Source organism: Microcaecilia unicolor, chromosome 10 (assembly GCF_901765095.1).
Source record: "Microcaecilia unicolor chromosome 10, aMicUni1.1, whole genome shotgun sequence".
NCBI classification, from domain to species: domain Eukaryota; kingdom Metazoa; phylum Chordata; class Amphibia; order Gymnophiona; family Siphonopidae; genus Microcaecilia; species Microcaecilia unicolor.
Window position 1 is genome coordinate 32,892,123 of NC_044040.1, and position 17,595 is coordinate 32,909,717.

General features: G+C 42.2%; 1 protein-coding gene across 5 annotated transcripts in view; it reads left to right on the top strand.

The window, feature by feature from the left end:
- CADPS2 (calcium dependent secretion activator 2) overlaps positions 1-17,595 on the top strand; it is a 596,794-nt gene that overhangs the window by 482,542 nt on the left and 96,657 nt on the right. For 3 of the 5 annotated variants that reach the window (XM_030215889.1, XM_030215890.1, XM_030215891.1), the window contains exon 19: positions 2,871-3,012. In XM_030215889.1, the coding sequence (XP_030071749.1) occupies positions 2,871-3,012 (142 nt within the window). Of the gene's footprint in view, positions 1-2,870; positions 3,013-5,318; positions 5,439-17,595 lie in introns of all 5 variants that reach the window. The other 2 variants (XM_030215887.1, XM_030215888.1) reach the window with 1 other exon arrangement.

A 17,595-nucleotide genomic window follows, 5' to 3' on the forward strand; every position in this document is an offset into this window, starting at 1 on the left:
AAATTCTGCAATTAGTAGTGATGTATCAAATTCACCTTGTAGTACTAAGTAATCTAGCCCATATTACTACTTTAGAGAAGTTCTCTCTCTTCAGTGTCTGGTGGCATCTGTTCATCAGGAATGCAGATAAGGACAGTAAGAAATTCAAACAAAAGGGCTTCTTCCCAAGGAATATCAGGAAAACATGCTTTCTTTGTTGAGCAGTAGGCATAGAGCTTCAGATGGCATCAGATGTAGAATTCCAACGATGGAATTTTTATTTAGGCCTTTATCTTTTTTTCTAGCCCATCTTATATATATATATATATATATATATATATATAATCTGTCTATCTCTCTATATCTATGTATATATATCGATTGTAAATAATATGAATATACATCGAGTATATGAATCTAATTAATGCAAAATAAATGGACATCAAGATAGACAATCTGATTGATGAAACCAGCTATGGGTTGTTTTTCCTTTTAACAGACCAAGGGATCCTTTTACTAACCTGCACTGAAAAATGGCGTGTGCCGATCCATTTTTCAACGCACCTGTAAAAAAGGCCTTTTTTTTTTTTTTTTTTTGCCGAAAATGGATGTGCAGCAAAATCAAAATTGCCATGGGTCCATTTTGGGTTCTGCGACCTTACTGCCAGCCATTGATCTAGCTGTAAAGTCTCACGCGGGTAACCTACGCACGTCAAATGTCACTTGGTATTATTTTTCAGCTGCGCATATCGGACACACACCAGAAATGAAATTACCGCAAAAGCCGCACAGTAACCGGGTGGTAACTCTATTTTGGTGCACGTTGGGCTTGCATAGACGCTTACGCAGCTTATTGAAAGGGCCCCCAAGTTCATTTTATTGGTTAGTTAGGAAAGTGAGTTCATAGTGGTTGGAACGTCTTATTCAGGTCTTCTTTTACAAAGCCGTGCTAGCCATTCCGGCATGGCAAATGAGGAAGCCTATAGGAATTGAATAGGCTTCCTCTCATTTACCACCCAGGAATCACTAGCACAGCTTTGTAATAGAAGCCCTTAGTTTTCCAACCAATCTTTTTTTATAGAAAAATGAAAATACGGACTTTATGGCAGCACTGTCAGTTATTATGGAAGAGACCACTTCACGCTTTATGACCATGGTCAAACATCCCAGAAGCCTCCATGTCATCATGCATCTTACAGATCCCTAAGTGTAATTTTGGCAGTATTTTTACAGTTACTTGACAGCATTTGATTTATGCATGTATATAGATTAGAAGCAGTAGAACAAGTAGTGGTAACATTGATCTTTCAGACCCTTTCCTTCTGGTATTAATGTTTTCATGTATTTTCCACGGTAAAATTGTTAATATAATAAATATGTAGATAAAGAAGAATATCTACTTCATATAGACATTTAGCCTTATTCAAAATATTATCCTAATTTTGTGCCTATGGAGAAATGGGGGTGGGCAGCCAGAAATGTTTCGTTTTGTGTCATTTCCCATGTCATGTACTGGAATTTTCATTTTATTCAGGTTTTTCTTGGCTATTCTGTCATCATAGGAGCAATATTCTTAAGGGTGTGTACTCTTTCCTGAAAGTATGTGCATGCACGATGAATTGCATGGATGCACTATTGGGAAAGAGTGTGCCCTCTATGCAAATAGTGTGCACTATTATTGGGAAATGAAAAAATACAACAGTGTATTGGGAAACTAGCGTATTACTTGGTATAAATTAATAACACTCAAAAAACGTGAAAAGACGGGGGGAAAGACCTCGGACAAAGGTGACGCTGGGCTCTAAAGTTAGAGCAGCTGAAGCAGACTGGTCACAATACTTATGTGTAATCATCAGTCAAAAAGCCCCCAACCAACCTGATTGTTTGTATAAAACTTTTAAATCTTTTTTTGTTTTTTCTTATTGCATCATGTAAAAATCAAGAAAAAGAAAGGGAATGCAATCAACCAATGCGCCCCACTGCAAAATTATAAAGAGTACAGCTTGACTTAACTGGCTGAGCTTGGCTGCATGTGGTAATCTCAACAGGGCATCCCAATGGACCAGTTTCACCATAGGGCTTCTTCAGGGGATGTAGGATACCAATCTTCTCAAAGCAGATTCTGACTCAGCAATGGTGCTCAGCGGTTCTCACCATTGCTGAGTCAGAATCTGCTTTGAGAAGATTGGTATCCTGACTCAGCAATGGTGCTCAGCAATCCGCAGTACCGCTGAGCACCATTACTGAGTCAGAATCTGCTTTGAGAAGATTGGTATCCTACATCCCCCGAAGAAGCCCTATGGTGAAACGGGCCCGTTGGGTGCCCTGTTGAGATTACCACATGCAGGACAAGCTCAGCCAGTTAAGTCAAGCTGTACTCTTTACAATCTTGCAGTGGGGAGCATTTGTTGATTACATTCCCTTTCTTTTTTTTTCTTTTCTTGATTTTTACATGATGCAATAAGAAAAAACCAAAAAAGATTTAAAAGTTTTACACAATCAGGTTGGTTGGGGGGGGGGGGGTTGACCGATGATTACACACAAGTATTGTGACCAGTCTCACCTTTGCCTGAGGTCTTTTCCCCCGTCTTTTCACATTTTTTGAGTGTTGTTAATTTCTACCAAGTAATACGCTTGTTTCCCATTACATTGTTGAGTTTGACTTTGAACGAGCTTCCCCTTTTGCGTTTGTTACCAAATGAAAAAATACAAACTGTCCTGCTTTTTCTGCTCGTTTTCATTTAGCGACATGCAACGACATGGGATAGTCCATCCCTATAGAAAATATTTTTATTGGCTAGAACCTACTGTATTGCTTTAAGTTCTTTTGCGTTGGTATTACTTTGTCTGAAATACAGAAGAGGCTATATATGCTTTTCTTTGTTTTGAAGCTCTTATGTGCAATGGAAAGTTTCATAAACACCTGCAGGATACTTTTGTTCCCCTGGTTATCCGCTATATTGACCTTATGGAGTCCTCAATTGCCCAGTCCATTCACAGAGGGCTTGAACAAGAGACATGGCAGCCGGTCAAGTAAGTAAACTACTCACCAGATTATGATTCCCTCGGGTGGAACACAGAAAAGGTTTAACGAAATGGTTTTGCTACATTTGTGTTGAAAGTCTAACTTCTGCAGTTTTACTGTCAGTATTGAAGTCATGGGTGATGGCTTAAGATATTTGTGTCAAACTGTGTATATATCTGGGTTGTCCAGTACAAACTCATTACCTACACTTGTTTGGTGACATTTTTTTTTCTAAATATTCAAGCAATCTAACCTACCAACCACTCTCCTTACTTTCAGCGTGAAATCTCTGAGTAAATTGAACACAGGGTCTAGTAGCATTGTAAGGTTACTAATTTATATTCACCAAGACTATGTTCAACTAGCAAAAAAAAAAAAGTCAAGGCACTAATTCTAACACTATGTACATGTAGAATCTTTGATAAAAGCCTACTTAACAAATAGAGTATATTATTTACCTAGTCCTCTGTCAGCTGAACCAGGAGATAGTGGTAAGAAAAAATCCATGTACTCTCCGGCACAGTTGGACATTTCATTAATCTTGGAGACATCTATATCTGATATTGAACAATGTAGAACTCTTTTAATATCATTTATCTTTGAGCAAGATTTGAACGCTGTGCTGAAGTTATACTTTAAAAAAGCTTTGAAAATTTTTTGTGGTCAAAGAGTGTGGATATACCCAGATGTCTGTAAAACAACTCAAGACAGGAGAAAGAAATTTTTATTGTATAGAGAAGAGACCCGAGCCCTGGAGGCAATATATTTGTTGGCTTACCCATGTAAATGTCTGGTTAAATATTTGGGTGTAAAATATACTTTTTTTGAACCGGAACATCTTAAAGCATTCCTAGAGATGAAAAAATGAGCTATTAAACCTGTAGAGTAATTGATATCATTTGATTATTAAAGATATAAGGGTAGATAGGCCAGGCCATAAATGCTTTTTTCCTTTTCTGTTTGAGATCTCCTATTATCTAAGTCACTTCCCCCCTCTGGTAGATTTGTGGTCTAATCAATTGTATAACTTGCTCTTTCCTTTTATTGAAAGTATTGTAATCTTAATACAGTAATTATTTTTGCTTTAATGATCAAGTTGTACAATGTATTTCATATTGCATGTTCTGCGTGTAAAAAATTTAAATGATTAAAAAAAAGCCTACTTAATCTGAAAGGGCACACACTAGGAAGCAGGTTGCTATGCTTTCTGTCTAAAATAGTCAGAAATAAGGGCAGATCACAATAAAGAACATCTGAACTAGTTTGTCACTTGGCAGCATATTGGAGAATATTTGTATAAGGTAAAATGTTAAGATCTTGGCGCATCTACAGCTGGGTTGGACAGACAGCTCTGGTCTTCAGGAGCCAGAAATAGATCTGGTTTCCAGGATGCCCACAATGATTGTGCATGAGATAAATTAAATTTGCAGGCATTATTACAGGCTCTAATTCTGTTTAAAATAAATAAGGACTGCTTCTTAGCCGCAAAGCCAGCTGACATTTTGCCAACATTTGACCGCTATGATGTGAGTTAATGGGACAATGCTGTTGGTCACTCCAGCAAGGCCTGATATTTAACTGGCAGCGGTCAGCAATGCATAAGGCACTGAGTGCCCGCAGACTGAATTTAACCCAAATAGTCAATACTGAGCCTAATATTGGTACTGATACTAAATATATGGGTCTTGCCTGGCTGTCAGAAGTTTATTTTATTTATTGGGATATTATTAACTACCTTTATGAAGCAGTACACAGCCTTGGGTGAATCTCAAGTACAGTTTAACATAAAATTTACAATCTTGTTAACAGCATAAATGACCAAATAAAAACATAAATACAATCAATGAGGTGAACTTGGAAATGGCAAATTTAAACCTAATAAAAGGACAAAACATGTTACAGCAGTGCAGAACAAGTTATCTGAGTGACAGCTGATACACAGCGCTGGTACCTGGATAACCAGGCAAGTTAGGATAGTTGTTTCTTTGGTCCTCCTTATTCGGGATAGTTATCTGGGTTCGGCACTGAATATTGACAGCACATGAACAACTTACAGGTCCACCCCGACACTTGCTGAAAACTGCCTTAGTGGTCAGACAGATATTCTAGTGGTACTCTCTGGTCAATTGCCACTGAGTATCTGTTCTATGGTCAGACGGCATGATTTAACCAAGCAGGGACCTCTCCAGCACACTTATATCATTTTTAATGCTGACCCCCCCCCCCCCCTAACTTTTATTATCTCTTTTTGGTTTGGGTTTTTTTTTTTTTAATTCATTATGTTCCTGAATTTTTCGTTTTGTTTTTTTCACAGGAGCATCACCAACAGTCTTCCTAATGTACCTCTTCCAAAAGTTCCAAGTCTGACTCTTAATCTTCCGCAGATACCTAGCTTTTCTGCACCGTCCTGGATGTCTTCCTTATATGATTCCACGTGTGTATCCCTGACTGTGCTTCAGGTTGCATGCCAGCTCTGCATGACCCACCTGATGGCTTTTCATGTTGTATTTGGCTTGCCTCGTGATTTTTATTTTTACCTTTGGTCGTTTTAGTTGCCCCTGTTTTTCAGTAAGGAGCCGTGTGGAAATGTGTGGTTGTGCTTTTCTAGTGTTTGTGGCTGGCACGTTCTTTGTTATGATTATTGTTGTTATCTGCAAGTGCCACCAACCTACAGGTCCACAGGGGAGCTGGTTGGTGCATGTTCTGGCTTTTCGTGTCCATCTACAGGTTGCAAAGTGACGTTTTAGCACCCTGTTACATGGATGTTGTGAAATGGCATAAGTTGGGTGAAATAAATAAAATCTACACCCTTGCAAAGGAGAAGACTGGCATAAAGCATAAAAGGTTAGAAGATGCCATCACAAACTGTTTACAGTATAAGATATTGCATCTGGTGAAGCAGGATGGGATTCAAAAATGTTTATATCTATTATATCTAATATTGCTGGATTTGTTGCTATTTAGTTCTTATTTTTTACCACTGGACACAGATCTTAATGCCTAGTAAGATGACAAGAAAGTACTGCTTCAAGTGTATTCTCAAAATAAGCCTACTACAGGGAAGATTAGAAAATGGCTATTCTTGTTATATTTATTCTTTTGGTTGTTTTACCAAATCGCAGTGATTTGTTGTTACCAAGTTAAAAGGGGGGAGGGCGATGACGGTGGATATGGGTTCTGTTTTTCTACCAAAGGCTAGAATGAAACTAGAAAGCTCCTGAAGTAGTAATGAACATTTTAATTTCCAGCTTCTGGACATTGGAGGAGGGAGAGTGGGATCGAGGCAGGTGGACATCTTTGCCTTTTTTTTGTGGTCTGTTGAACCCAGTGAGAGGGCTTGTCCCGAGCATCCCTATTAACTGGGGGAGGGGGGGGATAAGGCACCCCTTGCCCTACATTGCTAGAGCTGACCCAGAAGCTGGGCCTAGCCAGCCATTTCTGGAGAGGTACCTTGAGCGAGGACTTAGCTAGTAGTGGGGTTATGGTGGAGGACTGGGAAAGTGAAAAAGTTTGAGTGATAGGGGAACTTACCTGGAGGCAGAGCAATGTAAGCCTGAGTGGTATTAAAAGGTTTCCCACTGGATGTTTTTAAATTGTGTGCAGTGAGAAATTTGGCAAATCTTGGTTGGCTAAAAATCCTGTCAAGAGCAGAGTGCAAGAACTTGCTTATTGGAGCACCTCTGAATCACGGGTTTCTTGATGCGCTTCAGAGACAGCTTACCCTCCCTTCTCACCCTTTTATTGGATCATTATACCATTTGGACTTTAGCGGGGGTCATATTCCAACAGTTTGTCACAGCAAAGGGAGGGGAGTAACCTGAGCTAAATTGTTTAATTATAAAGGATGCCTTTAAAGTCAGAGGTCACCCAGATGAGATCATTAGGCCCTTGTTCAGTGGATTTTGACCCAGAATTGTGGCATGAAGGTCCATGGCAACCCAACAAGTCCCAGCTGAGCAAGTCGGGGCACTTAAGAGCTGTTTTCAATTATTTTTGTGCTAAGCAGCCTTCCTAGCTGTTGATGGCAGAGTGCTTGTTCATGTTTATTAATCCAGTTACTGTATAATTTAGGAATTTATGCTCAGTTAGCTTTGTATTATTAGGGGAGGGAAATGGGACTTGATATACCGCCTTTCTGAGGTTTTTTGCAACTACATCCAAAGCGGGTTTTTTTTTGTACCAGGGGCAATGGAGGGTTAAGTGACTTTCCCAGAGTCAGAAGGAGCTGCAGTGGGAATCGAACTCAGTTCCCCAGGATCAAGGTCCACTGCACTAACCACTAGGCTACTCCTCCACCAATACTTTCCAATAGACAAAACTGTGGCCAGTTTATTCCAATTCATGGTGCCGAGTTTTATTCTCTGAGCCAAATGCTGTTGGGGAGGGGATTACTATGTCTGTTGTATTTGGTTACCTTGGAGGTGGGAGTGGTCCCAGATTCCCTGTTAGCATCAATAACAAGTTTCACTCTGACTTCTTCTTAGTCTTCTGTACCCAATGCCACATTTGCATGTTTGCTTATAACAGTCACAGCAGGTTCTAAAGAAGGCGCGCTCAGCCATTGGCAGTCATCGCGTATCCTAATTCTGCATCCCTTCTCATCCTTCCAATACACTAGAGGTAACTTTCTAAGTAGAATCTCTTCTTCACCCAGCACCTCCCTCCCCTTTTTAAGCATGGTACCTTGAGACCCAGATGATCATTCCTGCAATAGTTGTGGTCTCTTGGCATAGTGAGCCATTATCATAGTCAAAAAGTGTATAACACATTTCACAGTCACGGGCACCAGCTGGAAGAGGTCTTTCCCTATAGAGGTTATCACCATTGGACTATTTGGCAGCATGCCCAGAAATAAAGATACTTAAGGGACAGAGTGGTAATGTTTTGATACAGGCACGGATGTCGGTAAAATAATGAAAGTGGTTATAGTACCGATGATTTAATAGTAGGAAATGCTTCTCAAGTTTATTTATGTAAACAAAAGAATAAACTCACCCAGTGCATTCTTAGATTTTCATTATATATTTAAAATATTGCTTAATGGTTTTAATTTACATCTATTTGATTAGGCACTCAATGCCAGCACAGATCTTCTAATCATTCTCTGCCTATGGTTTATAAGTTATCCATAGGGTTGACAAGTTTGAAAGCCATTTCTGTGAGGAAATAAGGCTTTATTTGTAGAAATTGAATGTAAAGTGCGGATATACAGCCTGTTTATGCATAAAATTACCCAGACTGAGCAGTGGCATTCCCAGGAACAGGATGAGGGAGGGGTTTGCATTTATATGTATACTTCTCAAAATATGCATTTATTGTACATAAATGTACCTAGGAAACGTTTTCACTTTGTTGTAAATGTAACCACGTAGATTCCCTGAGGCCATTTTCAAAACAGAAATATTTGCATACTTTGCTTTTGAAAATCCACCAGAGATCAGTTGTAAAATGAGTTTCCAGAAGTGTGAAATAAGTGTGGGGATTTCTGTGAATAGTGACATTTTTGCTGTTTTGCAAGAGTTTTTATTTGCATTTCGGTGCAAAACAAGGGACATTTTAGCCGGTCGTATGAGTTTGCAGTAACTCTTCTTTAGTTGGAGAATTATACTGTTTTCGGCCCCGGGTGTCAACGGGTGGGGGGGGGGGTGCATCCGTCCACCACCCCCCAGCGCAGCGCCTCCCCCCCGACACGGTCCCCACCTGCCTACGAGCTCCATCCATCTGCAGCGCTGCTGTAAAGAAGAAATCGCTTTGTCGGCCCTTCCCTCACTCACTGTCTCCCGCCCTTGAGGAAATAGGAAGTTACGTCAGAGGGCGGGACACAGTGAGTGAGGGAAGGGCCGATGAAGCGATTTCTTCTTTACAGCAGCGCTGCAGATGGATGGAGCTCGTAGGCAGGTGGGAACCGTGTCGGGGTGGTGCTATGCCGGGGGGGGGGGGTGTCGACGCCGATGTGGGGGGGTGTCGTGTTGGTCTGCACCCGGGGGGGGGGTGCAGCGGCGATCCGCCCCGGGTGGCAGTCGCCCCGCTACGCCACTGGCTAGGCGGGTCTTTAGCGTAAGCTTTTCCAAATAAAAAGGTCTTGAGATGTTTTTTTGAAGGTCGGATGATCAGAAGTAATTTTTACAAATTTAGGTAGACCATTCCACAAATGAGCGCTAATATAGGGGAAGGTGGGTGCGTAGGTGGTTTTATACTTGAGGCCACAATATATTGGGTAATGGAGATTTATGTATAAACGAGCTGATCTGTGAGAGTTCCTTGGTGGCAAGTTGATAAGGGTGTCCATATAAGCTGGGGCTTCAGCGTAGATGATTTTATGCACCAGAGTGCAAATTTTAAAAGTTGTAAAAGTTAATGAACGTACTATGATGGATTTCTTACCAGCCACTCATAGGGACTTATTTACTAGTCCAAATTAGAATTTTAATGCATACTAACTGCAGGTTTAAATTCTTACATCTATGTGTTGCGCCTTTGTTAGTGAACACCAACACCATTAATCCGTGTCATTAATAACTATCTCCCATCACATTTGAGTTCTCAATCCAGTCCTCAGGACACACCCAGCCAGTCAGGTTTTCAGGATATCCACAATGAATATACATGACATAAATTTGCATACACTGCCTCCATTGTATGCAAATTTAACTCGTGCATGTTCACTGTGGGTATCCTGAAAATCTGACTGGCTGGGTGTGTTCCAAAGACTGGGTTGAAAACTCCTGCATTACATAAATGATAAAATTACCTGCATAGGCATGAAATAACACGGTAGCACATGTTAATAATTCTAGCTGCTATTGCAGAAATTCCTACTGGTGGCAGGGACTGTGTCATGAAGGTAATGCGGAAGTCATCACAATGTAAGGTGTAGCTATCTGCGTTTTGCATAATTGTCCATACAGGTAATGCACAGTAATGACTGTTACTTCTTGATAACGGCATGGCAGCCTTCACTAAAATCCTGGGAATGCCTTAAAACAGTTTACAGGGAGGTTTTACCCTTAACACACCTTAGCGTCGTATACACATGCCAAGTGCAAAACAGCACAGCTTAGTATCGAGGCCCTATAGTTGATTATCACTGGATATTTAGAATTTAGTGGACCATAAAGATATTTAGTCAATTAGATTCATAACTTCTCAAACTTTCCTCTTAAACACCATCTAAATGCATGGGTAGTAAGTCTTAGAGCGGAAAAGAAAATGTGTATTTTCATGGTGGTTTCCGGCTTCCACAGTGTCTTCGTTACTGTGTTGTCAGTTGTTTTCACTGTTCTGTGTCTTTTAATGGTACATTTGGGGCATTGTATAGTAAGGTTTGGGAAATATAAGAAGAGCAAAGTGCTCTGTGCAGTATCCAGTGTTTTTCTGTGATTGGTCCCTTGAGAAGTTAACTCAAAGGACATCTTGGCTAGACGTGAAGAGCGCTGTAAATTGTTGGCAGATATGGATGAAGGAGGCATACAGGAGGGATGGAAGGGCTGGGACACTTTGTTGAGAAGAAAATGCTTTTAATTAGCCAAGATGGGAGTTTTTCTTGCAAAGTACTTAATTAATGTGTATTCTGTATTTTCTCTGTCATTGCAGTATTTTTTTTTTTTTAATTTTCTGCTCATTTTTAAAGATGGAGATGTGTCTTTATCCATTGTACTTATGAATTTGTTTTCTCGTTACTTTTTCTATTCAATAATTATTCCAATTCAGATATACATGAGACATTTTAAGACTCATTAAAGTCAATTTGAGGGACATAATCGAAAGGGGCACCCAAGTTTTCCTGAGGACGTCCTTGCAGGACGACCTGGCAAAGGGGCGGGGAAACCCGTATTATCGAAACAAGATGTGCGTCCATCTTTTGTTTCTATAATACAGTCGGGGACACCCAAATCGCAAAATTTAGGTCGTCCTTAGAGATGGTCGTCCCCGATTTTCGGCAATAATGGAAACCGAGGACACCCATCGCAGAAACGACCAAATCCAAGGCATTTGGTCGTGGGAGGAGCCAGCATTCGTACTGCACTGGTCCCCATCACATGCCAGGACACCAACTGGGCACCCTAGGGGGCACTGCAATGGACTTCATAAATTGCTCCCAGGTGCATAGCTCCCTTACCTTGTGTGCTGAGCCCCCCAAAACCCACTCCCCACAACTTTACCCCACTACCATAGCCCTAAGGGATGAAGGGGAGCAACTACATGTGGGTACAGTGGGTTTCTGGTGGGTTTTGAAGGACTCACATTTACCACCACAAGTGTAACAGGTAGGGGGGATGGGCCTGGGTCCACCTGCCTGAAGTCCACTGCACCCACTAAAACTGCTCCAGGGACCTGCATACTGCTGTCATGGAGCTGGGTATGACATTTGAGGCTGGCTTAGAGGCTGGCAAAAAATATTTAAAATGGGGGTTTTTTAGGGTGGGAGGGGGTTGGTGACCTCCGGTGGTCATCTGGTCAGTTTGGGCACTTTTTTGAGACTTGGTTGTAACAAAAAAATGGACCAAGTAAAGTCACCGAAGTGCTCGTCAGGGACACCCTTCTTTTTTTCATTATCGGTTGAGGACGCCCATGTGTTAGGCACGCCCGAGTCCCGCCTTCGCTACGCTTCCAACACGCCCCCTTGAACTTTGGTCGTCCCCACAATGGAAAGCAGTTGAGGATGCCCAAAATCGGCTTTTGATTTTGCCGATTTGGGCGACCCTGGGAGAAGGACACCCATCTCCCGATTTGTGTCGAAAGATGGGCGCCCTTCTCTTTCAAAAATAAGCCTGTTTGTGTTTTTGAGCTAAAACGTACTATCTATGGAACTGACAAATTATATTGAGCAGACTTTTATAACAAATTTGAAGTGTCCTAAGTATTGAGGAATGGAAAATCATAGATACTAGACTTTTTCAAAGAGAAATGCTGTTCTACTAATTAGCTTTACATGCCAGTGGAAAGAATAGTCCCCAGATTAATTTACAGTGTCATTAATCTAAAATACACTATACCAGTAATTTTTAGGTGGGATTAGGATCATAGATGGCACCTTTCCATACAATAGTAGTGCATTGCAAACCGTACAAGAAGAGACTTGCTGACCTGAACATGTATACCTTGGAGGAAAGGAGAAACAGGGGTGACATGATACAGACGTTCAAATATTTGAAAGGTATTAACCCACAAATGAACCTTTTTCGGAGACGGGAAGGCGGTAGAACTAGAGGACATGAATTGAGGTTGAAGGGGGGCAGACTCAGGACTAATGTTAGGAAGTATTTTTTCACGGAGAGGGTGGTGGATATGTGGAATGCCCTCCCGCTGAAGGTGGTGGAGTTTAATATGGTATTGGAATTCAAACGTGCGTGGGATAAACACAAAGGAATCCTGTTTAGAAGGAATGGTTCCGTGGAATCTTAGCGGAGGTTGGGTGGCGACACCTGTAATTGGGAAACAAAACGGGAGCTGGCCAGACTTCTATGGTCTATGCCCTGATCGTGACTGAATAGATAGGGATGGGCTGGAGTGTAAATTTTAAGGGGCTTCGACGTTAGCTTCAGAACTTAGTACAAGAAGAGTTCTGGGCAGACTTCTACAGTCTGTGCCCCGAGAAAGGCAAGGACAAATCAAACTTGGGTATACATATAAAGTATCACGTACCATGTAAATGTGTTTATCTTGTTGGGCAGACTGGATGGACTGTGCAAGTCTTTATCTGCCGTCATTTACTATGTTACTATGTTAGTTTCTTATTTTAAGGAAATTAAAAGTAAGGTGCCCCAAACATGTAGTCTAAAAATAGTGGTTGTGAAACCAGGGGCGTAGCTACGTGGGGGCATGGGCCCCCATAGATTATGCCCTGGCCCCCTCTACATTTGACCCCCCCCCCCTCCACCGACCCCCGCACCACCACCGCATCAGGTACCTTGTTGCTGGCGGGGGTCCCCAATCCCCACCAGCCGAAGAGTCTTCTTCAGCGCCAGTTGACTCTGGCGCCTTCATGGTGTGATCATCTGTTTCTGACGCCTTAGGCCCTTCAAGGGGCTACATGCACGGTGCAGGACGTAAGGCGTCAGAAACAGATGATCACACCATGAAGGCGCCAGAGTCAACTGGCGCTGAAGAAGACTCTTCGGCTGGTGGGGATTGGAGACCCCCACCAGCAACAAGGTACCTGATGCGGGGGGGGGGTTGCGGTTGCAGCAGCGGGTGTGGTCCAAAGTGGCAGGGGGAGGCAGCTAAACAGTGCCCCCCCCCACCTCGGGCTCTGGCCCCCCTCCCGCCGAGGTCTGGCTACGCCCCTGTCTGACACTCTCCTGAATGCAGTTACAGGAAAGGATATGTTTATGAATGTTACTATGTTAGTTTCTTACTTTAAGGAAATTGAAAGTAAGGTGCCCCAAACATGTAGTCTAAAAATATTGGTTCTGAAACTCTTCTGAATGCAGTTAAAGGAAAGGATACAGTTATGAATGTCATCTTAGTATCTTTTGAAAAGTAGATATATAGTTGTCGGTTTTATGGAAATTTCCAAGTAGGAATTGTTGGATTTATGTCGTGCCTTTTCAACAGTAGTTCAAGGTGAACTATGTTCAGGTACAATTAGTATGAACACACTAAAAAACCATTGATTTATTATTTCTTCATTGAATAAAGCTTTCTTTAATAGATACCTACTAGCAAATGTGGCCGTTTCGGTGACTTAGAAGATCTCACTGATCTGAGCCTTTTCAAACTTAGACCCCTGTTTACTAAGGCGCATTAACTTTTTAGTGCACGTTAAAAATGAGTGCATGCTAACTTTTTAGTGCGTTCTATCGATAGAGACACTCATTATATTCCTATGGGTGTTTGTAGCATTACTGCGTGCTAATGTTTAGTATGCACTAAAAAGTTTGTGCACATACTGCACAGCTTAGTAAATAGGGCCCTTGGGTGCCTTAAAGTTATAAACATATAAAAATTATAAAATAATTGCTAAGTAAATTCGTGATGTGTGCTGTAAAGGTGGACACCTTGAGGGTAATTTTATTTATTTATTTGTTACATTTGTATCCCACATTTTGCCACCTATTTGCAGGCTCAATGTGGCTTACATAATACCGTAGAGTCAATCGCCATTTCCGGTAGTGAAACAAATACAGAGAGTTGTAGAATAAGGTTCATGTGTTATAGGCACATTGTGGAATTGTAGAGGGGAAGACTTGCATAAAGTCTATTACGACCTTTGGGTTTCGTTGTGTTGTGAGGTTTAGGCACTTAGATTGGGTCGGATGGGTATGCCTTTTTGAACAGGTTGGTTTTTAGTGCTTTCCGGAAGTTCAGGTGGCCGTACATGGTTTTCACAGCTTTTGGTAATGCATTCCACATTTGTGTGCTTATGTAGGAGAAGCTGGATGTGTAGGTTGATTTGTATTTGAGTCCTTTGCAGCTTGAGTAGTGGAGGTTTAGTAACGGCACCAATGTAAAATTTTAAAAACATTTCTTTTATTTCTGATTTATGAAGGTACCAATTCCATAGTTTTGCTTTCACACTAGCTGGGAAAGAACATGAGTGTAAATTCCTTACGTGTCCTTTTACTAAGCCGCATAAGCGTCTACACGCACCCAATGCATGCCAAAATGGAGTTACCGACTGGCTTTTGCATTAATTTCATTTTTGGTACGTGTCCGATACATGCATCTGAAAAATATTTTTTTATTTACAGATGCCCACCAAGTGGCATTTGACGCGTGTAGGTCATTACCGCCCAGATTCTTTACCACTAGGTCAATGGTTTTTTGGAGGTCTGGGGGCCTTATGTTCAGTCCCTGTCTCCAAGGGCACGAAGTTTAGTACTAAATGGTTTTTTTTTTTTTTTTTTTCCCTTCTCTCTCTCCTTCTCTGTGGGGGCTTCGTGGCTTGAGAATGGGGCTCAAAAGAAGAATGGGAGGTGATAAGACAAAATCCTCTCATTCGTTTTAAATTTCTAACACGGGCCCTCTACCAGTCCTTTGCGATAGGGGTATGCGGTCTTATAGTGTATAAGGCCAGGAGAGTTTGGTTATAGAATCATAATCTGTGTGCTCCTTGAGCTATTAAAGTATTGGGAGGGGGAGGGGGGAGGGACTGTTCATGCACGTCACAAAGTTTATCAATGTGGTTAATGTCAGCTTTTGCTTAGTCTGCTTTGTTTAAGGTTTTCGATCCATTGTATATTGAACTTGGGGGAAGCATTCTTTGTTATATCATCAATAACATTTGTTGAAACGTAATTAGGGGGGGGAGGGGTGGGGGGGAGGGAGGAGGGGGGAGGGGGGATAAAATGGAAAATTTGTATAGTGACTGGAGTTATGACATTGATAATTTGTAATGGTCTCTTTTCATAGCATACTCTGTATTAGCTCTGTTACTATTAATAAAAAGATTTAAATACCACTAGGTCAATGGCTGGCGGTAAGGTCTCAGACCCAAAACGGACATGGTGCAATTTTGATTTTGCCGCATGTCCATTTTCGTCCAAAATAAAAAAGCCCTTTTTCACAGGTGCACTGAAAAATGGACTGGCGCACGCCCAAAACCCGCACCTACACTACCACAAGCTGTTTTTCAGCGCTCCTTTGTAAAAGGACCCCTAATAATTTTAACAATTGAAGCCTCAACTGCCTGGGGAGAGACATAGACTTTTTTACCAAACCTCTTAATGGGCTGTTACCACTGGCCTCAGTAAAACGGGAAAAACAGCAGTGAAAAAACTCCCAAAGGAGAGTTTTAGTCTCGGCACCATTTTGAAGAACTTATTTTGTATGACACCCCTCCTCCTGATGCAGTTATTTTGAAAAAAAAGGGGGGGGTCCTGAGTCCTTGTCGGGGTCGTAGAAAGTGCAGCTTGGAAATTTTGAACAAGACTTGTAAAGGACGGTCATTGAAGATGTGGTTACGGAAGGTCAACATTTACTTTGAAAGCTGAAGATAAGTGATTTTTGATTTTCATTCTTAGTGCATGTTGGAATATTTTGAAGTTTGTTTACTTTTTATTTTCCGCACCAGTTTGGGGAAACACATATGAAGTGAGTAAGATTTTTTTGTGTTAGTTTTGGTATATCTGTTTTTTGAAGTAGTGGATTTTTTTCTCCTCCTGGAGTTTTTTCACTGCTGTTTTTCAGGTTTACACCAAGGCCAGTGATAAGAGCCCATTAAAGGGTTTAGTAGCCAGACGTTGTGATTTAGGGGCAGCCCTGAGATCAAAGTGGGTGGCCCAAAAAAGTAATCTCTGCCCCCACCCCCAACTAAAGCGGAACCTAAATTTATTTTCTGCCTCCCCTCCTGTTGCCCCCCCCCCCCCCCCCCCCCCCCCGGAGTAAATGAAATACCTGTGCTGGCGAAGATCCACAAGCTCCGCCAGCTGAAGACCTCCTCCCCATCGAAAGAACTTACATTTTGAACGGCCACCGGCACTGTCCCTGAGCTGCTGCCGCCAGCCTCCATATATGCTCAGTTTCACACATAATTCGGTAAGTGCACACCTATATTTGATGGTGCATACTTCGCAGTTGGGCATTCACACGGGTGGGGAAGACATTTACATGCGTGTATTATAGAATACTGTAATGAACACATGTTATTTAAAAATCTAGGTGCAAACATTTACACTGGCTCTGTGGGTGGCAAAAATGTTTGCACTTAAAGTATAGGCAGACCTTTTACCTATTAATATAATATTCTATAAAGAAAAGTAGGCATCTGTTTTTCTTTATAGAATACTAGTAGAAAAAGCCCGTTTCTCATTGAAATGAAGCGGGCGCTAGCAAGGTAATCACCTTCTGCAATTAATGTTTTTAAGGGAAGTTCCAGCGTCTCCCCTCCCTCCCTCCCCCTCCCAGTTCCAGGGTCCCCCCTCCCTTCTTCCCAATTCCAGGGTCGTCGTCCCTCCCTCCGAGTTCCATGGTCATCGTCCCACCCTCCCTCCCTCCCTTCCAGTTCCAGGCCCCCTCCCTCCGAATTTTAAAAGTCATCCTGACTTACCTCATCGGGGTTATGGCGGCCGGCAGCAGCGGTAAAAAGCGTGCAGGCTCGGCACTTCAGTTTTCCCTTCTCTGTCTCTGAGCTCTGATCCTGCCCTCATTTCCTGTTTCCGCAAGGGTGGGACCAGAGCTGAGAGACAGAGAAGAGAAAACTGAAGTAAGTGCCGAGCCTGCATGCTTTTTACCGCACGAGGGAAGTCAGGATGACTTTTAAAATTCGGAGGGAGGGGGCCTGGAACTGGGAGGGAGGGAGGGACGACGACCCTGGAACTGGGAGGGAGGGAGGGGGGACGGACGGACGACGACCCTGGAACTCGAAGGGAGGGATTGAACTTCCGGTGGGTGAATATAATATGCAGCCTTCCCTTCCCTCCGAGGGTGGGGCAGTGAGAGCAAGTACGATTGCCTGTGGTTGGTCCCTTCTCCTTCTGATGTCGCGTTTGTTTCCCTGGCAACTATACAGAGTTCCCTCAAGGGCAGGGCGATTACGAACCTTACGAACACTACACGGCTTCACTGCCACACTGCCACGGAGTCAGCTTCAGAACGTTGGAGGTGCAAATTATTATATTAGGTGCTCCAAATAGGTGTATTCTTGCAGC